This window comes from Geotrypetes seraphini, chromosome 6 (assembly GCF_902459505.1).
Source record: "Geotrypetes seraphini chromosome 6, aGeoSer1.1, whole genome shotgun sequence".
Lineage (NCBI taxonomy): Eukaryota > Metazoa > Chordata > Amphibia > Gymnophiona > Dermophiidae > Geotrypetes > Geotrypetes seraphini.
This window is the reverse complement of record NC_047089.1, coordinates 28614691-28640087: the sequence shown is the minus strand read 5'-3', so window position 1 is coordinate 28640087 and position 25397 is coordinate 28614691. Positions and strand designations below refer to the sequence as shown.

At 45.2% G+C, this 25397-nt stretch overlaps 1 protein-coding gene across 1 annotated transcript; it reads right to left on the bottom strand.

Moving 5' to 3' along the window:
- Positions 1–2385: 2385 nt before the first annotated feature.
- ENDOD1 (endonuclease domain containing 1) lies at positions 2386–24484 on the bottom strand. The gene is made up of 2 exons (XM_033947681.1): positions 23969–24484; positions 2386–3836 (listed from the first exon to the last, which is right to left on the bottom strand). The coding sequence occupies exons 1-2, from the start codon at positions 24248–24250 to the stop codon at positions 2757–2759; spliced, it is 1362 nt and encodes a 453-aa protein (XP_033803572.1). The 5' UTR covers positions 24251–24484; the 3' UTR covers positions 2386–2756.
- Between the last annotated feature and the right edge of the window lie 913 nt (positions 24485–25397).

Sequence of the window (25397 nt, the reverse complement as noted above, 5' to 3'; positions counted from 1 at the left end):
CAAATGATTATCAACAAGCACGACCAAGAGCTCAACACCCCTTGCATTGTCACTGCTCTCATGTAACATTCAGAGATACTGGATGGTTCCCCTACCTCTCAACTGGCTTTTTCATGCAGGAATAGAGGCAGAGGCACAAGTTCAGAATGAAGGGCTCACAAATGACGGTTTCGGAAAGGGCCACCTCAAAATATTTTGTAGCAGCTGTAAGTGGGAGCCATGCGGCATTTAGAAACCCCACACATAGTCCAGCGCTATGGTGGTTGTAACTGTGGGCCGTTGAATGTTATTAGGTTGTGGGGTTTTAAGGATTGTATTCGTCTGCTATTTGGTTGGGCTTTTCTATCAAAGAAATGGCATTCTTTTTTGTCTAAAAATCTTGAATGTAAACCGCTTTGTAGTGCATAAGATAAGCAGTGCATCAAATGTAAGACATTACATTACAATACATTAGGGATTTCTATTCCGCCATTACCTTGCGGTTCAAGGCGGCTTACAAAAGATTTATAAACGGGGGTTACATTGGGAGAACGATTGATTTACTAGAGTGGATCTTTTGACATTTCTCGGGTTGTTAAGAGTAAGGCGGCTTACAAAAGATTTGAAAGGGGGTAACAATGGAAGCATGTATGTCAAATTTAGAGTTATTAAGAGAACGTGAAGTTAGGGCTGCTTCAGGAAGATAAATGTTAGGCAGGTGAATTCTGGCTTACGATGATATTCTATAATAGAACCTGGGTGCCATTATATAAGAGGCTAGGGACTTACAATTTACCTAAAGCGAGTTGGGCATGCTTGTGTGCACCCATTTGCATAATTGGCAATATACTGACTGCAGGAGAGTGTTGCATACTGGTTACAACTACAGCCTCAGCACTCTGAGGTTGTGGGTTCAAACCCAGCGCTGCTCCCCGTGACCCTGGGCAAGCCACTTAATCCTCCACTGCCCCAAGTATATTAGCTAGATTGTGAGCCAACCAGGACATATAGGGAAAACGCTTGACGTACCGGCATGTAGACCGCTTTGAGCGTGGTTGTCAATAACTACAAAAAGGCGGTATTCAAGTCCTAATCCCCCCCCCACTTTCCCCCTATGCATTAGCCTATAAAAAGGTGTAAAAATGGGACAAAATGAAGGCGGGTGCACACAAAGTGGACGGAGACTGGCCAAGGTGCATAAATGATAGAATCCAGGCAGTCCCTGGGTTACAAACAAGTTCAATTTTTAAAACTGTTCTTAAGTTGAATTTGAATGTAACTCGTATCCTGTACAGTACACAGTCTATAAAAACATTAAACATTAAAGAAACAGTCCTCAAAATAAAGTACTGTAGTTTAAAAAGAAAGAAAAAAAGATAGGAGGTTTACACCTTTTGCTCTTCATCAGTTCCACTATTCCTTCCCCACCACTGCATCCAATATTTCTCTCTCTCTCTTCTCCTTATGTCTCTCCCACCACCATGTACAATATTTCTTTCTCCCTCCCCATCTGCACCCTCTCTCTTTCCCTCTCACTCATACACCCATGCCCAACAATTCTCCCTTTCTATTCCCTCAGCATCTCTTTCCCTCACTTCCTCCATGTTCATGCTCCCCTCCCTCCATTCTGTGTCCCATGGTTAGCGTGTGTTCAAGAATTGCACTTAGCAGCGTCTAAATAGTCTTAAACGCTGGTAGGCACTCAATCCTTAGAAGAAGAACGTGTACAGCATCTTTTGAGGGAAAGGGAATGGGGGATTTGTATACTGGCTTTGTCATTTCAAAGCTGACATTCAAAGCGGTGGGCACTGGAGGATTATGGCCTAGATTCACTAAACTCACCGATCCGATCCGTGGCCGAGTCTTCCCGGGCAACCGATTCACTACGCGTCATCATGCAAATTAATTTGATCGGAGGCACGCCCCCACAGATCGCTGCAGAGCGATCCTGACGCATGCACAGACCATCTTCTCCGCACAAGTGAGGTCAAAACAGGGGTGGGGGCTTTAATGGAACAGAACACCGCTTTAGCCAGAGCTATATGCAGCCAGGAACAGAACACGCTTTTAACCCGCGGGTTAAAACCACGGGCTTGCACTGCAGGGAAGGGCGGCAGAGAGGAGAGTCATCAGGGACAGGGCGGCAGAGAGCAGGAGAGTCGGCAGAACTTTCCTTCTTGTGCTTTTTGCACAAGGGAGATGTGTTCAAATTGGTTTTATTTTTGTTGCAGGGTAGCAGGGCTGAGAGCAGGACAGTCGGCAAGGACGTGAGTGACTGGTCCTCAGCAGTCCCTTCTTTTTGGATCGGCCAGCCCAATCGGTGTTCCTTCGTTGGTTTAGTGAATCGCTGCCTTCCTACTTTGCATGCTATTTCCCCTCATTTGCATGTGCGGATCGGATCGGACAGAAAGTTAGTGAATCAGGTCGGAGAAGGCTCACAAAGCTTAGTGAATCTAGCCCTAAGTGACTCGCCCAGAGTCACAAGGAGCAGCACCAGGATTTGATCTCACAACCCCTGGGTGCAGAGGCAGCGAGTTACACCTTTCCCCTAGCAACTAGATATCCAAAACTTTGGACTCTGCAGCAAGCAAGCGTTAAGCCATGCCAAGGGAGGTCCTACAGAATTGCAGAATACTAAATGCAGACCAACTTGAACCAGAGCAGAAGAATGGGTAGGTACCACAGGAATTTTACAGAGACTGACCAGGAACTGCAAAAAAATGTTCTCTCTGTACACAAAATATATTACTCCAGATCCAAAAGTTTTGGTTTTATAACTATGAATCATCATAACTTTCAGTCTGTCCAAGTGACCTTTGAATAAACTTTTTAAGCCCATAAGAGACGACACAAAAAGAACAATCTACAAAGCCTACAACAGCGCTGATAATCAGGGAGAAGCTGCCACAGATTCCACTGGCAATATCTTTGCCAACAGTCGGAACTGCGCAGATGGTGTCGACGGGGAAACTAGCAATGTCAAGGAGAAAGTGAACAGGCACGCTGACAATTGCACCCACTGCTGTCAGCACATTGTCAAGGATTTTTACAAAGCCACAGAGAACATTTCCTATGACACGCAGGGTGTCATAAGGAATACTGAAAAGTACCGCGCTAACTGCTCCCGTGTAAGTCGTAACTCCATTCCATAGGCAGCAGAGCCTTCCTGACACAAGGTTATAAAGCTGCTCGAGAATGAACCACAGCACATAAAACACACTTTTCACAATCCCAAAGAGAATACAGGCAATGAACTGGACAGTCCGGAAGAAGGGTCCTGTTGGCATAGTCTGAGTAGACTTTTGCTGGTTTATCGTTTGCAATATTCCCTTTTGCTCTGCAGTTCTGGAGTCCTCATTGCAGCTGCTCATGAACACCTGTCCCCCTCCAGGGAGTCGCTGCTGAAGCTCTTCCATTGTCACACTTTCTAGACTGCTTCTGTCAGCCATTTGTTTAACAAATCCCATGGACCATGCTTCAGGAGTGTTACAACAGGCTGCCAACCAAAGAAACTCAGGCACTGATATTTTGTCTTTGATCTTGAAATCCGAAGGCACAGCCCCTGCTATAAAGTACAGGTCATCCCCACAGAGCTGTGCCAGCCTTTCTCCTATAAGCTCCACATCTTCAGACCAGCCTTCTGCAAAGCCTTGCGTCACTGGGACAGTGTCAGTAAGTGCGAAGGCAGCTGTTTGGGAATTATCATTATCCATGCAGCTGGGATTCAGAGGCTGTGGTTGATAACCCGAAGACGCATAATCTTCAATCAATGCTTGCTGCGTTCCAAGACCATCCACACTGTTTGCAGCATCTTCCTCACTGAGCGCTTCTCCAAAGTTGCTGTCAGGGTCATCTAACTGCAAAAAAAAAGACAGTGAACAGTTACGGAGTGGAACACTTTTCTCTGCTGCAAGTTATGAGGCATTTTTATGTCTTTAAAAATACTATCTGCAAAGCTTTATATTGCTTACAACACATTTGACATGAGGGAAAGTTTAAAAGCAGTGATGTGGGCTTTATCAATCTCCAGGAGATGGGTTTAGCAGGAAATGACATCAGAGGAAGAGCTGAGGCCGGCACCAGCAGCAACTAAGAGATGCCAGTGTGTGTGTGTGGGGGGGGGAAGGGAAATGCGACGAGGAAGAGTTAAGTGGAGGGGGGCTTGCAATGGGGAAGAGTGTTGGGGGTACACAGCACAGCAATACTGGGTACCAGAGCCCCAGGAGCCTCCTTCCCACAGTACTGTAACTAAAGCGCAGGGGACAAAAAAAGCGCCGACAATCCCGCGTAGGACTTATGCGAGTAGCCTTAAAACAGTTCCTGTAAGGGCTCTGATGGAGGGCTGAGTGTGGGGAACTGCCGTTTTCCTTGTGTTTGGGGTATTTGGCAGTTTTCAGTGTAGTGGGGAAGGTCCCCCCCATTCATCCCCAACGGAAGCTATGCCTTAACCACAGAACTTCGAACACTCATGATCTTAAAATGTTTGAGGCTTGTGCAGATGAGGACAAAGCTTGCAGGAATGGGGCATGGACAGGAAAAGAACTCGCCGGGACAGAAAAATCAGTTCTCACAGGGACAGGGAAAAATTTGTCCCGTGTCATTCTCTACTTTGGATCTCTAAGGGAGAGGAGGGGTTTAGTAGATGGCATGGATAGCATTTTTAATATGTATGCAATTTTGTAAACTGCATAGTTTTTATGCGGTATATCAATTTTTAAATAAATACTTAAAAAATTTCTAACCCACCTAGACCTAAGCGGTTTACAAAACTACAAACATAATCATCATATAACCAACATACAAATAAGTAAACAAACATATCTAAAATATCATCAATCAAGATCCTAGGTCAATCAAGAGAACGCCTCCACATATAAAGTTGTTTTCAATAGTTTCTTAAATTTTTAAATATCAAAAAGCAACTTCAGCTGTCCTGTTAGATTATTCCATAATAAAGCACCTTCAACTGATATTATAGATGTTCTCATATTGGCATAATGTACATTTGCTAATCCATCTGTTGATAGTCGTAACTTTCCCTCTGATCTTAGTGATTTAGATAGCTGATAAAGTCTCATTAATTGTGTTAGACACTAGGGGGCTCATAATCGAAAGATAAAAACGTCCAAAAACCGGCCTAAGTCGGCACTTGGAAGATCATCAGTCAAAAACGTCCAAGTGCTGATAATAAAACCGGGTTTTGGACGTATTTATAAATGACCTAGGCCTTCATAGTGCCGCTGAACGACCATAGCTAAACAGGGCTTGTCAGGAAGAGTGTCGAGGGCGGGATGTGGGCAGGCTTAGACTTAGTCATACAGGATTGACGGAACTTGGATGTTGTGACTTAGACCATTTAAAACATGGTCTAAGCCACAAAAACCCACCTAAAGTGACCAGATAAACACTGTAAACACACAATACAGACCCCCACACACTACCCCAGTGATCACCGACACCCCTCCCCCACCCCCACCCCCATAAAAATATTAATCACAACTTGAAAACTGTGCCTCCAGAACATCATCACCTGGCAGCCTGGCATAGGAAAGCCTAGTCGTGCTGCATAGAGGCGTCTTAAACCATCTTGGGAGGTGGATTAGGGACCCAAAGAGAGGTGGACCCATGCCCATAAGCCCCTGTAATCACTGCATAGATATTGAAACATGTGTACTCCCCTATACAGCCCCAAAACCCTTTTTTACTGACATATAAGTGGCTCCTGATGCCATATGGGCTATTGAGGTGGTAGATAAGTGGGCCTAGGGGATTCTGGAGGTGGTTTGGGGAGCTCACCATGACCTATAAGGGCAGGGGTGTCCAATGTCGGTCCTCGAGGGCCGCAATCCAGTCGGGTTTTCAGGATTTCCCCAATGAATATGCATTGAAAGCAGTGCATGCACACAGATCTCATGCATATTCATTGGGGAAATCCTGAAAACCCGACTGGATTGCGGCCCTCGAGGACCAACATTGGACACCCCTGTATAAGGGAGTTGTAGTGAGATGAAGACATGGCACCCTTTTTGTGAAGTTCACAGCAGTGCCCTGTAAGGTACCCCACTATCTAGGTGCCATGTCTGGGTGTTTAGTCCATCACTTTGCAGCCTCTTCCCATGTCCAACAGGGCTTGTTCTAGGCGTTTTTGACTTGGACGAAAATGTGGTATAAAGATGGACAATTTAGCGAGTTGGATGATCAGATTGGCAGGACGTATACTTGGATGATTTTTGAAATGAAAATAAATTTGGACGTATTTTTTGAAAATTGTCTAAGCTGTTATTTTTGCTTTGGACGACTTGCGACTTAGACGAAAACGGACTTAGACGTTCCTTTTGATTATGCCCCTCCATGGGATCTTATAATGAATGATTTTAAAAGTTAATGCCAGAACCTTGAAAACAATACGAAATTTGACAGGTAACCAGGGGAGTTTTCTCAAACTTGGTGTAACATATTCAAATTTGCTTCTATCACATATCAAATGCAAGGCCGCCTTTTGAATTATTTGCAAGGCCCTGCGCGTGATGACAAAATGCCTAAATAAAGAGAATTACAATAATCCAATTTTTTAATTACTACAGTTTGAACCACTATCTGGCAATCATAACCTGAAAGCACAGACTTTACTCTACTCAATAATTGCATTTGAAAAACCACAGATTTCACCACTGCCAGTACCTGATCTTTCATACTTAACGTCGCATCCAACCAGACACCTTTATCTGCCTTCATTTTTCTCTGTTTCTATTTAGATCCCTGAATTCAAGAATACTGTATTCATCTTTAGTGAATACCCCTGACCCACCGATGCCCCTCCCCTGACAACGCCCCCTTCTTAGTTACATGCTAGCAGGATTGTATATGCATCTTTATAGAATAGTAAATAGCAAGATGTGTGTGCAAATACAAATTGCTGTCAATTAATGCCAATAATTTATTATTAGCGTCCAGTTGTTGGTACTAATTGGCTCCTTATCTAAATTGCATGCATCCGAAATTTACATGCACAATTTTGAGCACCATTTATAGAATCTGGAGTAAGGGTAAAGTTTGGCCCAAAGTTTACAAACTTGGGGAGGGGAGGGGGGAATAAGTATTTTCCTGACCACAGAGAGCTCACAATCTAATTACAAAGACTAGTGGGGTCACTCTATGAAATTGCAGGGAAATACTTTAAAAACCAATAGGAGGAAATATTTTTTCACTCAGAGAATAGTTAAACTCTGGAACACTTTGCCAGAGGTTGTGGTAAAAGCGGACAGCGTAGCTGGTTTTAAGAAAGATTTGCACAAATTCCTGGAGGAAAAGTCCATAGTCTGTTATTAAGACATGGGGGAAGTCTCTGCTTGCCCTGGATCGGTAGAACAGAACGTTGCTACTCTTTGGGTTTTGGCCAGGTATTGGGGACCTGGATTGGCCACCGTGAGAACAGGCTACTGGGCTTGATGGACCATTGGTCTGACACAATAAGGTTATTCTTATGTTCTTAAAAACAGATATTTTACATATTTTGGTTGTGCTGCTAAATAGATCTGTTCATAGGAAAGGGACTTGGGAGTTCTGATCGACAAGTCGATGAAGCCGTCCACACAATGTGCGGCGGCAGCAAAAAGGGCAAACAGAATGCTAGGAATGATAAAGAAGGGGATCACGAACAGATCGGAGAAGGTTATCATGCCGCTGTACCGGGCCATGGTACGCCCTCACCTGGAGTACTTAGAAACATAGAAACATAGAAAGATGACGGCAGAAAAGGGCTACAGCCCATCAAGTCTGCCCACTCTACTGACCCACCCCATTAAGTCTGGGTGCTAATGACTTAGTTCTTTAGCTCGACCCTCGTAGTGATCCTACGTGGATGTCCCATTTATTCTTAAAGTCGAGCACGCTGGTGGCCTTGATCACCTGCATCGGAAGTTTGTTCCAGTGATCCACCACCCTTTCTGTGAAGAAGTACTTCCTGGTGTCACCATTAAAGTTCCCTCCTCTGAGTTTGAGTTCGTGCCCTCTTGTGACCGATGGTCCTTTGAGAAGGAAGATGTCGTTTTCCACCTCGACACGTCCTGTGACATATTTAAATGTCTCAATCATGTCCCCCCTTTCCCTGCGCTCCTCTAGAGTATAGAGCTGCAATTTGCCCAGTCTTTCTTCGTATGAGAGACCCTTGAGTCCAGCACTGGTCTCCGTACATGAAGAAGGACATGGTACTACTCGAAAGGGTCCAGAGAAGAGCGACTAAGATGATTAAGGGGCTGGAGGAGCTGCCGTACAGCGAAAGATTAGAGAAACTGGGCCTTTTCTCCCTCGGACAGAGGAGATTGAGAGGGGACATGATCGAAACATTCAAGGTACTGAAGGGAATAGACTTAGTAGATAAGGACAGGTTGTTCACCCTCTCCAAGGTAGGGAGAACGAGAGGGCACTCTCTAAAGTTGAAAGGGGATAGATTCCGTACAAACGTAAGGAAGTTCTTTTTCACCCAGAGAGTGTTAGAAAGCTGGAACGCTCTTCCGGAGGCTGTTATAGGGGAAAACACCCTCCAAGGATTCAAGACAAAGTTAGACAAGTTTCTGCTGAACAGGAACGTGCGCTGGTGGGGCTAGTCTCAGTTAGGGTGTTGGTTTTGGACCAGAGGGCCACCGCGTGAGCAGACTGCTGGGCATGATGGACCACGGGTCTGACCCAGCAGTGGCAATTCTTATGTCCTTATGTAGTTCAAGTGATTAATTTGGCATTTTTGGCCTACTGTGTGAGCCAGTGGTCAAGGAAGGTAATGAAAGAAAAATTCATCAGCAGGATAGTTATCATACAAACCATCATCATGTATAATCAGCCACTCCAGTTATACAACTGCCTATACATAGTAAATTTATAATTATCGACCTTTCACACAGAAACAGAATATTAAACTGACCCACCCATGACCCGTTTCTATTCCCCACTTTCAACGGAACACTGAATAATACGGTATAAATGCTTCCCAAAAATACCATAATTGTCGCCGTTTTCTGGGTCTCGTCGCACCTGAGTAGGTGGAACCGGCGTTTCGGCCATCACACTGTGGCTTTCTTCAGAGTATGCTGCGAGGCCTGCAGTTTGTCTTTCTGCTACCATGCTTACACTACACTGCTAGAAAAATTAGTTGGTGTAAGCTCAAATCTCAGTTCCCTAGGTCGGCTATTTCAAGCTCATGCTGCCTGTCCTTTCGGACTCTTTTCTAGTGACACAACACTACCATTAATACAAAACACTGCTATAAAGGTTATTTCAGGTTCAAATAAATTCGATCATGTCACACCTCTGCTTCAAAACGCTCATTGGTTGCCTATTTCATACAGGATAACATATAAAATAGCTCTTTTAGTCTTTAAGACAATTAAAAATAATACTCCTGCATTTATAGATAGGCTCCTGATTCCTTATAGTTCGTCAAGAGTTCTTAGATCTTCCTCTCAAGCTACCCTTTATGTTCCCTCATTAAAAATCATTGGTACTCGCCGTGACCTGATCTTTTCAGTTACTGCCCCATCTATTTGGAACTCACTCCCTCTATATTTACGGCTTGAACAAGATTTGAAAAAATTCAAGAATAGTTTAAAATGTCTTCTTTTTAAAGAAGCCTTTAACTAAAAGTTAAATTTTCTGATTAATTCCGAATTTCTTCTTTCTTCATTAAATTCAGATTATTTTCCCCTTCTTTTTAGATTTTCTAGTTCTAAAAAAAAATTTTTTTTTTTTTCTTTCTCTCCTTCTCTTCATACCTTCCCTATGTACTAACCCAACCTGCTTACTTTTTTTTTTTTTTTTTTATAAATTGTATTTTTTTCTTTCTTCCCCTTTTCCCATTGTTTCGTGTGGATTGTTTACCCCAGTTTGTTTTTAATTTAAAGTAGTTAATTTTAATTACAATGTATTTGTGATTTTAGAAATTTAATTTTATTTCTTTGTAAAACGCTTTGTATTCTGAAAAGCGTTTAATCAAATAATATAATAAACTTGAAACTTGATTAAGAGTAGGCAGCAGCTATTTATTGGAGAGATGCTAGGACAGGAGAAAATGGGGACTGCTCCTGCCACTAAACACTTTGCCTCAGGACCAGGGTCAGTATAATCCAAACCACAACTTAAATCAAAACCCTATATGGAAAAAGATACACCCTCTGCAACACTAAAAGGCCTTCTTACTCACATACACTCATCAACCATACACCATACAAGGAGAAAGAAACAGAAAAAGAAGTGGAGAAAAAGGCCTCAGTTCGGCTTCATATGACCAAAAAACTCCACTCCTTGAAAAACCACTCCAGCATGGAAAACAGAAAAATGTATGGAGAAAAAGCAACTGTAATAGCCTGCAGAGCGATATCAAAACAGCACGCCAGGGCACTCACGCCCACAAATGGTGATATCAGTGAAAAAAGTGAAAACTATAGCACTACGGTCCAGTGCATAGCATTAAAGAGCAAAAAAGCATAGGAAAACCACTTAGCTACTACTGGCTGCTTCAGTGAGCAGTGAACCATTGTGAGCAGTGGAACCATCACCCCTGATGCAGCGACACGACGCGAAACAGAGGGTTCCCCGTTGGGTGTAGCGATTGCTCCTGCCCCCATGTCTAGGGTTACCAGATTTTACGATGGTAAAATCCAGACCTATGGCCCCGCCCCAAGTCATGCCCTGTTCCGCGCAAGCTCCGCCCTCTTCTCGTGTTTGGAGCTGTCGGGAGGGCATCTGCGCAAGCGCAGATTGCGATGCAATGACATCACAAGTGACGGCACAGCGTTGCATCCACACATGTGCAGATGCTCTCCCGACACAGTCCCGAGCTGGAAGTTTTTCAAAACACGGACAAAGTGCCGGGTTTTGAAAAGCTGCCTGGACAGTCCTCTAAAAAGAAGACATGTCCAGGTAAATCTGGAAGTCTGGTAAACCCTACCCATGTCCTCTGCACCTCTTAGGTAAGTCAGGGTCCTAGAAATGAGACAGGGCCAGTCTTTGGATTGTTTGGTTTAAGAGACATGGTCTAGAGCAGTGTTCTTCAACCTTTTTACACCTATGGACCGGTGGAAATAAAATAATTATTTCGTGGACCGGCAAACTACTAAGACTGAAATTTTTTTTTTTTTTTTTAGTTCAATAATTTTTATTGAGTATTTTGAAAAATACAGGGAGCAGTTCAAGTACATAAGATCAAAGTAAAGTTTTCTGTATAAAGAACCTGTAGATCTATATTCAACTGTAGAGTATCAAAACAGTAAGAAAGGTTCCAAGTATTGGAACTGCATGTGAGGAATATATGAGAAAAAGATGAGAGAGAACTGAAATTTTTAAAAACCCCATTGACGCCCCGTCCCCGCGAGGTCGGTCCCACAAACCATCTGATCCCATCCGCACAAGCCTCAAATAGTTATGATTTTATATTGAACATATTTTATTAAAGTATAAAAAGAAACAATATTCTATACAATTGTCTTTTATAAATACAAATAATACAGGGCAAAGATCAACAAAACCCCTGTCTCCCCTTCCCTTCACATATATCCCCTCTACTATCAAGAAAACTGAATAAGCCAAATTATTACAGGATGCTACACAAATATCATGTAACAGAATACTACAGTCACACATGACAGGAATGGTGTTAGGGGAGTGGAACTAGGGCAACTGCCCCCTGATCAGAGAGAGCCCTAAGCCAGCTGGTAGCTAAAGAAGCACTGCCTGGGCTTTGCACTCCCCAGTTATGTCTAGCAAGATACATATTTCAAATCTGATATATTTGAATCACAAGATAGAAATAAAATTATTTTTTTTGACCTTTTCACTCTCTTCCAGCCAGTGTCTGCCCTAAGAACATAAGAATTGCCACTGCTGGGTCAGACCAGAGGTCCATCATGACCAGCAGTCCGCTCACGCGGCGGCCCTCTGGTCTAAGACCAGCACCCTAACTGAGACTAGCCCTACCAGCGCACATTCTTGTTAGCAGGAACTTGTCTAACTTTGTCTTGAACCCTTGGAGGGTGTTTTCCCCTATAACAGCCTCTGGAAGAGCGTCCCAGCTTTCTACCAGAGAACTTCCTTACGTTTGTACGGAATCTATCCCCTTTCAACTTTTAGAGAGTGCCCTCTCGTTTTCTCTGCCTTGCAGAGGGTGAACAACCTGTCCTTAGCTACTAAGTCTATTCCTTTCAGTACCTTGAATGTTTCAATCATGTCCCCTCTTAATCTCCTCTGTTCGAGGGAGAAGAGGCCCAGTTTCTCTAATCTTTCGCTGTATGGCAGCTCCTCCAACCCCTTAACCATCTTTGTCGCTCTTCTCTGGACCCTTTCGAGTAGTACCGTGTCCTTCTTCATGTACGGTGACCAGTGCTGGACGCAGTACTCCAGGTGAGGGCATATCATGGCCCGGTACAGTGGCGTGATAACCTACTCTGTCTCTTTAGTCCAGCATCTGCCCCTTCCATTCACTGTATGTCTTTTCCTGCCATCTCTCCTCCTGCCCCCCCCCCAATTTGGTCTGGCATCCATCATCTTCTTTCTGTTCCCCTCATGGTCTGGCATCTCTGTCCTTCCCTCCCCCCTGCGGCTTTTAGCATCTCTCTCTTCTCATTTCCTCCACTCAGATCTGATATCATTCTCTGCTCTCTCTTCCCTTTTCTTCTCTGGTCTTCCTTCTCTATTTTCTGCCTCCATTTAAATTAAATTCTTTCTTACTATTTAGTCCTGTTTCCCTCTTTTCACTGTGTCTACCCATAGCTTGTCACCCCTTTCCCTCACCCCTCCATTATCTTACTATTTTCTTCCCCCTTTATTTATCTCCTCCTTCCATCCAGTATGTGTTCTTTCCCCACTTCCATTCAGCATCTGCTCTCCCCTCTCAACTGACATCCATCTGCCTTCTGCTCTCTCTCCCTTCTTCTCACTTCCATCATCTGTCCCCTTCTCTCTCTCATCTCCTCCATTCCATCATCTGCCCCTTCTCTCTCTCTCTCCCCCCCACAACTTCCATCATCTTCCCCCTTCCCCTCACCTTTGCGGGTCACTTTCTTTTCCCTGAGGGTGGCTCATGTCAGAGGGGAAGCTTTGGCTGAGCAGAACCGCTTGCAAGGAACAGTGGAACCAACTTGATTGATGTCGATGCTGGGGCCCGTTGCCATTTGAAGGAAAAAAAAAAAAAAAAGGGACCTGCAAAGGTGAGAGGAAGGGAGACCTCCAGGAAGCTGCTCTTTGCCCTCCTTCAGCGGCCCAAGAGTCCAGACCAACTTCGGCACAGAGCTGTCCCTAAGCAGTAGTTTAGCGCGGTTTCATGAGGCAGCCTCGGGGCCTTTGCTAGGCCAGCCCGCTTCGATGATGCGATGTGGGCCGGCCTAGCAAAGGCCCCAAGGCTGCCTCATGAAACCGCGCTAAACTACTGTTTAGGGGCAGCTCTGTGCCGAAGTTAAAAAGTACTCAGAGCTGCCGCTGCTGGCCTGAAGGTGCGGAGACAAGGCAGGAGGCAAACGCGGTGGAAGGCAGGAGTCACGGCACAGCGACTGCAACAGGAAGTTGCAAGTCAGCTGACGCCGGCCTTTCATTGCAGCGGGGACCAAATCCTTCGCGGACCGGCAAGATTTTTTTGCGGACTGGCAGCGGTCCGCGGACCGGCGGTTGAAGAACTGTGGTCTAGAGGGAGGGGCTTTGGGATCCTGACTCTACCAGACCCGCTCAAAGGTATAAACTATCCTTTCCCTCTCTACACCGTATTCGCTATGCAGGCAAACTGGGAAAATCCCTTCTCTTCAGAATCACAGGTCTTTGGAACGACCTTACTACCCCGCTGCAGAACCTGGGCTCCCTCCAATTATTCCACAAGCAACTGAAAACCTGGCTTTTCACTAAAATGTAATTCTATCCCCCCTTACTCTTCTCTTCTCTATATAAGTTCATGTAAACCTTTTTTTTCCTTCTCTTCCTATATTTTAAGTTCTTGTAAACCGTGTCGAGCTCCACATCCGTGGAGATGATGCGGTATATAAACTTAAGGTTTAGTTTAGTTTAGTTTTTACAGGTTAGCAAAATGCAGGGCTGAGGAGGGGATATTGTGGGGGCCACTGACCCACCAGGACTCCTGTGGAGGGGAGTACCATGGAGGCACTGATCTGACTCATGAGGGTCCTTTAAGCTGCAGTAGCCTCAGTGCAAAGTGTCTTTGTTTTAGATATTTTTTTTCATGTTGCTGCTGTAAGGAATGTGCAAAGTTCCCAGCTTTGACAATGTGTAATAAATACGTTGTGAAACTTAGCTATAGGATACATACGAGTCACAAAATCATTTGCCTCCCATAGCTTATTTTCACCCTAACATGTATTAACCTGCCAATGTTTATGTGTATTAGTACATCAGGCCTCAGGTATATTTACAGGGCCCAGAATCAGAGAAATGAATAAAACAGTCACTGCCACTTAAAAACCTGAATAACCTGTCACCAAGATACTTATGGGATCTAGTTTCTGTCAATGCTCCTAATTTTATACAAACTGTGTTTGTGCATAAGAACATAAGAGCTGCCATACTGGGACAGACCGAAGGCCCATCTAGTCCAGTATCCTGTTTCCAACAGTGGCCAATCCAGACCACAAGTACCTAGCAAGATCCCAAAGAGTAAAACATATTTTATGCTGCTTATCCTAAATAAGCAGAGAATTCCCTACATCCATCTTAATAATGGCTTATGGACTTCTCTTTTAGGAAGCTACCCAACCCCTTTTTAAACTCTGCTAAGCTAACTGCTTTCACCACATTCTCTGGCAAAGAATTTCACAGTTCAATTACACGAGTGAAGAAATATTTAAATCTATTACTTAGAAGCTTCATTACATGCCCCTAGTTCTAGTATTTTTGGAAAGAGTAAACAAGCGACTCACATCTACCCACTCCACTCAGTATTTTATAGACCTCTATCATATCTCCCCTGAGGTTTAGCCTTTCTTCATAGGGATTAGGGAAATCTACCATTCCTTTTATCATTTTTGTCGCCCTTCTCTGTACCTTTTCTAATTTCTTTTTTAGATGCAGCGATCAGAATTGTATTTTGTATGCCTTTACTCTCTGTTAGCACAAATTTCTGTAATATCTTGACCTTTCCCTCTCAACTCTGAGAATTGTCAAGCAGCTTCTGGTTTTCACTGTTCTGAGGCGTATCCCAGAGGATTTCAGACAGATAAACTCATTGGGTCTGTGTAGCCTAATAATATCACCAGGCTGGGATTCCTTAAACAAGATTTATTCAAAATAAAACTAAAAAACAAAGAAATAAGTAAACTTATAGTTTGTTTGTTTATTGATTGATTGATTTTGATAGCCCCCCCCCCCCCGAGCGGCTTACAAGGATACGTACACAGTAGTTTTCAGGATCAATAACATACAAGCTACAGGATCAATAACGAGCTACAGAAAACTGAGATATTTTTTATATGAAAAAACATTTATCTCTGGCACATTTCATACTTGCATGTTTTTTTTAAAGAGACAATCTCTTCCAGTACAGATCCAATGTGTATGTATTTTTAATTGATATTATTGTTGTTCTTTCCTTTAGGATACTTTTACACCCCTGAGGAAGGCCCCTGTGGCCGAAACACGGACCGTGTTGGGGTCCAGTGTATGCTCTTTTACAAAGGACTTTACATGCCTGCCGCATTTTGTTTTATTTAAATGTATACTTGTGTGAATTTTAACTGAGATTATATATTGTGACTAAACGTGTTTGTCCACACAGTGGTCTGATCAGTTTCTCTTCCCCACTCCCTTGTTTTTGTCTCTATAGCTTGCCCGTGGGGTTGCTGTTTGCCTTTGTTTTTCGCTTGGAAGGCTTGGAGGGTGGTCTCATCGAGGCCGGCGGAACTACACTCACCGCCTGGATGGCCAGAGACTCCGAGGAAGGCTTCTTCGGTAGCTGAACTGAACCTGAACCTGAAGGAGGAAGAGCAGCTCCTGATTGGTGAGGCCCGACTTTAGTACAGGAAGAGGCGGTCAGAGCATACTGCGAGTGATTTCCTTCACTTGCCAGCGCTCCAACTGCCCTCTCCTGTCTCTCCGGCTGCCCTCTCCTGTCTCCCCTGCTAAAAACCGTATTCACGGTTTTTCAACATTCACGGGAGTTCCTGAAACGGAACCCCTGTGAATATTGGGGGAGTACTGTAATTTTAAAAAACAAACCCAAATTGAAGTTCAGCAGGAGAGATGCACCAGGGAGACTAAGACTCTGATTGGACATGTTCTTACATAAATATAAATTATTTTTTTTTTCATTTTCTCTATTTCCCTAGGCAGTTTCTAAAAGTGCCTTAAGATAATGTAATTTACGTAAATTGTAATCCTCTTAGGTTATAAGCGGAATAAAAGTGTTAAAAATAAATAAATAAGTCTTTTTTTTTTTTTTTTTACTGCATTTAAGCTTTCCTTAACATATTTCACATCTGTCTAGTCTATTGCCATTCTGCCCCTGTTAATGGGGAGCCAACTTCGGTCCAGTTCTGGTTTCTCAGTTTTCCACAGTGAATAGTCATCAGCTATGCATGCATGCCTTTGGTTTAAGACCCCAGTTAATCTCTTTTCGGCTACACAAATCTAAGTAACCCCTGGAAGAACAATGTGCTGGCAGTAGTATGGATAGGGAAGATGCTACGTTAACAGCCATAAGAACCTGGCTTGCTTCAGCGCTGCTCTTTGCCAAGGAAAGCTAAAGCTTAAAGCCAAGGCAGCATGGCTTTAATTAACCACAGGTGTGTGTGTGGGAGGGGGTGTCCTCCCAGCACCATCCTCTTTCAGTCTTTCCTTAGTAGCCCGACTACTAAAGCCAGGGCAGTGGCTGGACAGAGCGGCAACTAGAGAAGGGTTGCTTTTGGCACCTCTCCCTTCCCTGGCTTAATGCTACTCTTCTCCACCCCATACAACAGTCTTGAATATGGAATTTTTCCCTCTAGTTGAAACAGAGCATAACCCAGCAGAAAGATGCCCTTGGAGTGGCCAGTAGGTGTCACCATATTCAATAACTGATCCTTTATCCTGAGACTGTGGGCCACCTCAGCAATGTTTCTTGCCTATGTTGACTCAGTGATCAATTCTATCACTTGTCTTCTACATTTTAACTCATTTACCAGTCTTTTCCTGTAGTGACACTTTCCAATTTACCCGCCATACAGTCATTTAACCCATTTTTTTCAGTTAGTGTTATGTATATTGAGTGCAACATGAAAAACATAAATCAATTGTTTTCCTTTAAGAAAGGATCACAGTCTATTAAAAGAAAATCATCCTCTATAATAAAACCCTAAGCGCACTTAGGAGGTTGTGATCCCTGCCGCAGTGATGTCTGCCTCCGTGCCAAATTCAATTGGAGGCACATGGGGCCGCTTGAGCGGCAGTGGCGGATTGACTGCTGTGCTGCCAGGACACCTCTTCTCACCCCCGGACCAGCAAACGAAGCAGCCGTGGGGCATTTGCTAGGCCGACCCACTTCGATAATGCGAGGTGCACCAGCCTAGCAAAAGCCCTGAGGCTGCCCGGGCTAGTGGATACTGGACAAGGGGATCAGGTAAGAGGTGCTGCTGGACAGGGGGGAGGTAAAAGGAAGGGAGAAGGCCTACTGCTGGACAAGGGGGAGCAGGGAAGAGGTGCTGATGGACAGGGAGGAGGTAAAAGGAAGGGAGAAGGCCTACTGCTGGACAAGGGGGAGCAGGGAAGAGGTGCTGATGGACAGGGAGGAGGTAAAAGGAAGGGAGAAGGCCTACTGCTGGACAGGGGGAGCAGGGAAGAGGTGCTGCTGGACAGGGGGGAGGTAAAACGAAGGGAGAAGGGCTGCTGCTGAACAGGGGGAGCAGTGAAGGGATGCTGCTGGACAGGGGGAGGCAAAACGAAGGGAGAAGGGCTGCTGTTGGATAGGGGGAGCAGAGAAGGGGTGCTGCTGGACGGGGGAGGTAAAAGGGAAGGAGAAGGGCTACTGCTGGACAGGGGGAGCAGACAAGGGGTGGTGGTGGACAGCCGAGGAAAGAGAGAGACAGAAAGAAAGACAGACAGACGCCAAGGAGAAAGAGACAGAAAGAAAGAAGGACAGGCAGACAGAAAGCGGGCAAGGAGAGAGAGAGAAAGTAAGAAAGAAAGAAAAAGACAGACACACACATCTATTCTAGCACCCGTTAATGTAACAGGCTTAAAGACTAGTAGTAAATAATGTGCTCACTTGCCATAGAAGGCTGTAATTTTGGGAACACCATCTGTTTGGAAAAAAAAAAATCCACTTTTCTTGAAAAATATTTTTAGAGCAATAGAAGAACCTTGGCCCGAATGACTGTATTTCCTGCAGGGGCATGGGAAGCCAGCTAGCTGCTCTTCAAATGCTTTCAAAATCCTAACAGTGAATTTCCCAGTTGCTATACAGGGCATCTTCTGTGTCTCATTTCATTTAAAGCTTACATACTGCCTTAGTAGCCAAAGTTGTTTAAGGCTCTATGGTGTGACCTCATCTGGAGCATTGCATTCAATTCTCTGGTCTCCTTATCTCAAGAAAGATATAGTGGCGCTAGAAAAGGTTCAAAGAAGATGACCAAGATGGTAAAGGGGATGGAACTCCTATCGTATGAGGAAAGACTAAAATGGTTAGGGCTCTTCAGCTTGGAAAAGAGACGTCCGAGGGAAGATATGATTGAAGTCTACAAAATCCTGAGTGGAGTAGAACGGGTACAAATTGATTGATTTTTCACTCCGTCAAAAATGACAAAAACTAGGGGACACTCGATGAAGGTACAGGGAAATACTCTTAAAACCAATAGGAGGAAATTTTTTGGAATACGTTGCCAGAGGTTGTGGCAAGAGCAGATAGCGTAGCTGGCTCTCTGCAATGTCACTTGCAAAAATATTGAAAAGAACTGGACCTCTGGAAGTGTAAGTTACCTAAGAACATAAGCATTGCCATACTGAGACAGACCAAAAGTCCACTCAGTATTTTATAAACCTCTATCAACATCACCCTTCAGCCATCTCCAAGCTCAAGAGCTCAACTTAGCCTCTTTAACCTTTCTTCTTAGTGAAGTCGTCCCATCCCCTTTTATCATTTTCATTGCCTGTCTCTGGCTTTTCTAATTCTGCTATATCTTTTTTGAGATATGGTGCCAAAATTGCACACAATATTTGAGATCTGGTTGTACCATGGATCAATGCAACGGCATTATAATAGTCTCTGTTTTGTTCTCCATTCCTTTCCCAATAATCCCTAACATCCTATTTGCTTTCTTAGCCACCGCTGCACGCTGAGCAGAGGCTTTCTATGTATCATCAACAATGACACCTAAATCCTTTTCCTGGATGGCGACTCCTAATGTGGAACCTCGCATCGCATAGCTATAGTTGGGGTTCCTCTTTCCTAATTCTACATGCAGTGGCGTAGTTTGGGGGTGGTGAGGGTGGAGGCAGACCGCCCCGGGCGCATCTTGGTGGGGGTGCCAGCACCTCTCTTCCTCTCCGTCACCCCGCTCCTTCCCATTCCACCCCTGCCATGTGCACGCCTTCATTTCCCCCCCTATGGTACTTCTAGCTCTTCGCCGGCGTGAGCAACAGGTCCAACCTGCTGCTCGCGCCGGCCTCGGTGTTCCCCTCCAATGTTACTTCCGGGTCCCGCAACTAGGAACTGACATCAGAGAGAGCCAAGGCTGGCGCAGGCAGCAAGTTAGAGATGCTGCTCGTATCGGAGAACTAAACAGGTACATTGGAAGGGGCGCATGAGCGTGTCAAAGCAGCTCCTGATTGGTGTAGCCCGACTTTACTACAGGAAGAGGCAGTCGGAGCAGAGCATGAGTGATTTTCTTCACCCGCCGGCGCTCCAGCTGCCCTCTCCTGCCTCCCCTGCCTTTTGACATGCGAAAAACCGCATTTGCAGTTTTGAATTTCGGGGGAGTACTATATATCAAGTCCTATCCCTCTTTACCCTTTAATACCTACCTAAACAGCAAGGCATAGTCCCCATCCCTTAATGTGAATTTCTACTCTAAGAGGATTGACTCATTTGAGCTTTGGCGCCGGAGAAGGATTTTAGGCGTACCAAGGACTGCCAGAAGAACCAACAAATCAATTCTGGAAGAGATCAACCGGCTAATGTCACTCAAAGCCCAAATGATAAAGTTACAACTGTTTTATTTGGTCACACCGTTAGAAGAGAAAGATTGTTGGAGAAGGACATCATGTTTGGGAAGTTCGAAGGAACCAGGCGACGAGGGCGACCTGCAGTCAGATGGCTTGACACATTGAAAACAACCGTGGGGATGACGCTGGAGGACCTTTCCGGACTAGCACAAAACCGATTTCTTTTTAGATCTGTAATTCATCAGGTCGCTAGGACTCGAGCACGAGTCACCGGCACCTAATTATATTCACACACGTAAATGTTTAGAACACTGGTGTATAGGTGGATAACTTTTAATACACAGCGCGTATTTTACAGGTGATTCTACACAGAGCATGGGTGGGGCTCACATTTACATGTGTAACTTAGAGAAAAGTATAAGTTATGCACATCTGTCCAGCATTTAGGCACAAGCATGTATACCAGCTATATGGATAGTGCAGGGCCTGTGTTAGAGAGGTTCAAACAGGGCAGCTGCCCTGGGCCTCACAGCATCAGGGGGTTCCCTTGGGCCGGAATGTCCTTCCCTTCTCCCCGCCCTCTTCTGAAGCCCCCTCAACTTTTAAAAGTCAAAGATGACACTTGGATTAAGTAAATAGCCTGGAGGCGAACCATGTCGGCTGCAGTCCCCGCCAACATAAATTAAAGAAGAGTCAGTGTATTTAAGCAAAGGAGAAAATTAACAGGCAATTTTGAGCTTAAAATTTATACAAAACTTTGGCTAGAATAAGACCGATGAAGATGGTGGAGTGTGGATACTCATAGTGAATGCTGAAACTAGCAGCCCTGGGTTACACTGCTGAGGTCTTAAATGCATATACAGTATATACACACCAGTTAGATAATTTCTGAATATTGGATGGTTGGAAGGGCTGGTTTATAATTGAGTTAAAGTATTATAATCATGATATAAACTTGAGCCAAAAGATAATTTGCATAGATCTGAACACTAACATATGCTGCAGGAGGAGAGTGTGGTGTAGTGGTTAGAGCTACAGCCTCAGCACCCTGAGGTTGTGGGTTCAAACCCTGTGCTTCTCCCTGTAACCCCGGGCAAGTCACTTAATCCTTCACGGTACATTAGACAGACTGTGAGCCCACCGGGACAGAAAGGGAATAACTGATTTGAAACCTGTTCTAAGCTCTTTTGGGAGATGGGCTAAAAAAATCAAATGGATGAATAAATAATGGCATCTTATTTTTTTTAATGTCAGTATGTTTTCCCAAGGCCTATATTCCAACTATAAACACGTTACTAGTAACTAAGTACCTGTTTCCCTAGAGAGACTGTACCAGCATCTAACTGCTATCGGTAACTGAGTTTTTTTCTTGCATGGCAATTATTAAATATAAATTTCTCCAGACACAAATAACTAACACCTCAAGTGATTTTTTTTTTTAATGTTAGACTAACTTCTAGTATGAAATATAAAGTTTAAAATTCACGCAGTTTTTGAGATAGACAAAGCACAAAAAAATAAGTCTGAAAATGTTATTAAAAGTCAAACAAGCTACCCTTTTTTCAGTTCACTCATCCAATAGAAAGTGCAAACATTCTAGATAGCCTCACTTCTACCTTCCCATAGATTTCTTTTTGAAAATTATCAGCTTTGCCCCTCTCTTGTGGGTGCTGAGAAAAGCAAGTAAAAGAATAATCAAAGGCCTGATTCTGAAAAATATCTAGAACGGTTGTTTTAATACACTTAGAAAGTCTTTGAAACGGTGAGAGAATTCTGAATAAGACCTGATATTAGTTAAGGATAAATATATAAGCCTCATATACTCAAATCTGGTGATTTAGGGCTAGATTCACTAAGCCCACCGATCGTGTCCCTCCCGAGCGTATCCACATCCAATTGGCGCATGCAAATGAGGGGGAACAGCATGCAAATACAGGCAGGCAGCGATTCACTAAAAAAAATGATAGACTCCAATTGGGCTGGTCAATCGAAAAATAAGCGACTGCTTTCTGCCCTGACTCTCTGCTCTTCTCTCCCCCGACACTCCTGCCCTTCCCCGCAGTGCAAGCCTGTGGTTTTAACCCACTGGTTTAAAGCAGGTTAAAACCACGGGCTCGCGAGTAAAAAAAGGCAAAAAAGTTTCCAGCTCTGCCAGGCACAGAGGGCCAGCGCATATGCAGACCATCTACAGATGGTCTGTACATGCATCAGGATCGCTGGAGAGCGATCTGTGTGGTCGGTTGGTGGTGTGATTCCGATCACCCTCATTTGCATGAGGGCAACTCGTGAATCAGCTCCCTGACCACGGATCGGATCCGCCACAGATCGGATCCAATCCGTGGCCGGGGGGCTGATTCAAGAATCGCCCTCATGCAAATGAGGGCGATCGGAATCACGCCCCCAACCAACCGCACGGATCGCTCTCCATCGATCCCGACGCACGCGCAGACCATCTATAGATGGTCTGTGTATGCACTGGCCCTCCGTGGCCAGCAGAGCTGGAAACTTTTTTTACTTTTTTGGGGTTGTTTTTTTTTTTTTAACTTTGCATGCCCGTGGTTTAAACCCGTTTTAAACCCATGGATTAAAACCATGGGCTTGCACTGTGGGGAAGGGCAGGAGAGTCAGGGCAGAGAAGTGCGGCGAGTCGGGGTAGAGAAGAGCGGAGAATCGGGGCAGAGAAGAACGGAGAATTGGGGCAGAGAGCAAGGCAGTTGGAAAGGATGCTTATTTTTCGATCAGCCAGCCCAGTCAGTGTCCATCATTTTTTTTTTTTGTGAATCGCTGCCTGCCTGTATTTGCATGCCGTTCCCCCTCATTTGCATGTGCGGATCGAATTGGGTGTGGCTACGCTCGGAAGGAAGGTTAGTGAATCGGGTTGGGGTTGCTAAGTGGTCGGGACATGAATCTAGCCCTAAATGGTTTCTTATCTGATTAAATAGGTCTTTCCTATACTTTAATGGAGTTCTTTTCATTATTTTTAAATCATTGTTTTAATTTTGTTTTGTGAACCGCTTAAATCAGATGATGGTAAATCACTATATCAAATTTTTAATGAACATATTTACTACCTACTTGAGGATTTAGCTTAACCCTTTATTTGGCATTGTTGCTCAGAAGCAAAATGTGTTTCTATGGCTCTTATGGGAGATCTGCAGCATCTCCAAATGCCTGGTTACTTGGCACTGTTGCTCTCGTTCAACCAGCCGTTTCACCATCTACCAATTAAAGGGTTAAAGCTGGGAGAAGACAAAAACCTGTTCTGTTGATGAAATCTGTTAAGCCGGTGGGGGGGGGGAGGCAGGGGAGATGCTGGGCTATGAGATGGGAGGTACCTAATGCCCATCCGTGTTAACTCTAGGCTCCTCAAAATGTTAAGGTCTGCCTACACCACTGAAGGAACCCCTGATTTAATGTAGTGCTAAGACCTCTCTCCCTGTGGCACTGCTATGGTATCACCACAGGGGGGCTCTGCACCAGAAAGAGACTTTTGGTGGTGGTGGTGGTGGAAAAATGGATTGACAGGCACTAGACAACCAACAAATACAGTGCAGCCCTCTTAAATATTTAATTTCACTGGTTAAGCATAAGAGCATTATTTAAAACGCTTGACCCTCCCGGTCTCCCCAGTCCTAGGAATGTGTGACCTGCTCCATCCCAGGAGGGCCACACCTTCTTTGCAAGGCTCAGCCCAGGCACACCCTACCGAGCCTTCAAGCTGTCAAAAAGGCACCCCACCCCTCCTACACCTTTACTGCCCCATCCCTGCAGATTCCGTTGAAAGGAAGAGTGCGTGCAGTAGCCAAAAAGACTGGCGGGGTAAAAGTCGGATCCCCCGGATCCCCCCGCTCGACTTTGGCGCTTAGCCTCTCACCTGCGGTTCGACGAGCCACGTCCAGGCCTCGGTCCCCGCCGCGTCTCCGGGTCTGAAGGCCGAGTAGACGGGGATCTTGTCTCGGGGGCTGTAGAGCGTGGCGAAGCGCGGCTCCCCGCCCCGCCTCTGGCAGATTTGGGCATGGAAGGCCTCGGCGAAGCCCTCGGGCGGCTGCTCCCCGGGGAAGAAGCGCGCGCACTCGGCGAAGCCCTCCTCGCCCTCCTGCAGCACGCGGGCCCGCGCGAGCAGAGGGAGCGCGAGCAGCAGCAGCGCTCGCTTCATCCTACCTGCTTCTTCTGGTCGCAGAGAGGAATTTGGGAGCAGCTGAAACCTGAAACCGCAGGAGCGCGGGCGTGCCCAAAGGCGAGGCGCTGCAGTGGAGCCCTTCTGCCCTGCCTCTGCTTTTGTGTACACGGCACAAACGAGACGGAGTGCCCCCTGCACAAATAAGAGAGCAGAAGCAAGTTCTGTCCCTCCCTTCCTGGGCCAACGCTGTGGGTGCTGAGCACCCCCTATCATTTTAAATGTTGGTGTCCATGCCTTCCCCAGATGCATTTTAAGTCATGCACACTGCATGAAAGAGAGATGAGATGCAGGGCTTCTGTTCCCCTCTCTCCCTTCCTGGTTCATGTTAAACACCCTGCAGAAATAGCTGTAAAGAGCTGTAGAGACGGAGTGCCCCCTGCACCAATAAGAGGGGAGAAGCAAGTTCTGTCACTCCCTTCCCTGGGGTTAAGGCGCCAACGCTGTGGGTGCTGAGCACCCCCTGTATTGAGCAAACTCCTTCATTTGGGTCCAGGGAAGGAACATCTGTATTGTTTTCATCACCCCCCCCCCCTTATCATTTTAAATGTTGGTGTCTATGCCTTCCCCAGATGCATTTTAAGTCATGCACACTGCAGAAAAGAGAGATGAGATGCAGGGCTTCTGTTCCCCTCTCTCCCTTCCTGGTTCATGTTAAACACCCTGCAGAAATAGCTGTAAAGAGCTGTAGAGACGGAGTGCCCCCTGCACCAATAAGAGGGGAGAAGCAAGTTCTGTCACTCCCTTCCCTGGGGTTCAGGCGCCAACGCTGTGGGTGCTGAGCACCCCTGTATTGAGCAAACTCCTTCATTTGGGTCCAGGGAAGGAACATCTGTATTGTTTTCATCACCCCCCCCCCCCTTATCATTTTAAATGTTGGTGTCTATGCCTTCCCCAGATGCATTTTAAGTCATGCACACTGCAGAAAAGAGAGATGAGATGCAGGGCTTCTGTTCCCCTCTCTCCCTTCCTGGTTCATGTTAAACACCCTGCAGAAATAGCTGTAAAGAGCTGTAGAGACGGAGTGCCCCCTGCACCAATAAGAGGGGAGAAGCAAGTTCTGTCACTCCCTTCCCTGGGGTTCAGGCGCCAACGCTGTGGGTGCTGAGCACCCCCTGTATTGAGC

Coding starts and splice junctions, on each gene's coding strand:
- ENDOD1 (XM_033947681.1), bottom strand. CDS start 24,250: ATGAAGCGAGCGCTGCTGCTGCTCGCGCTCCCTCTGCTCGCGCGGGCC. Junction 3,837..23,968: donor CGTGGCTCGTCGAACCGCAG/GTGAGAGGCTAA, acceptor TTTTTTTTGCAG/TTAGATGACCCTGACAGCAA.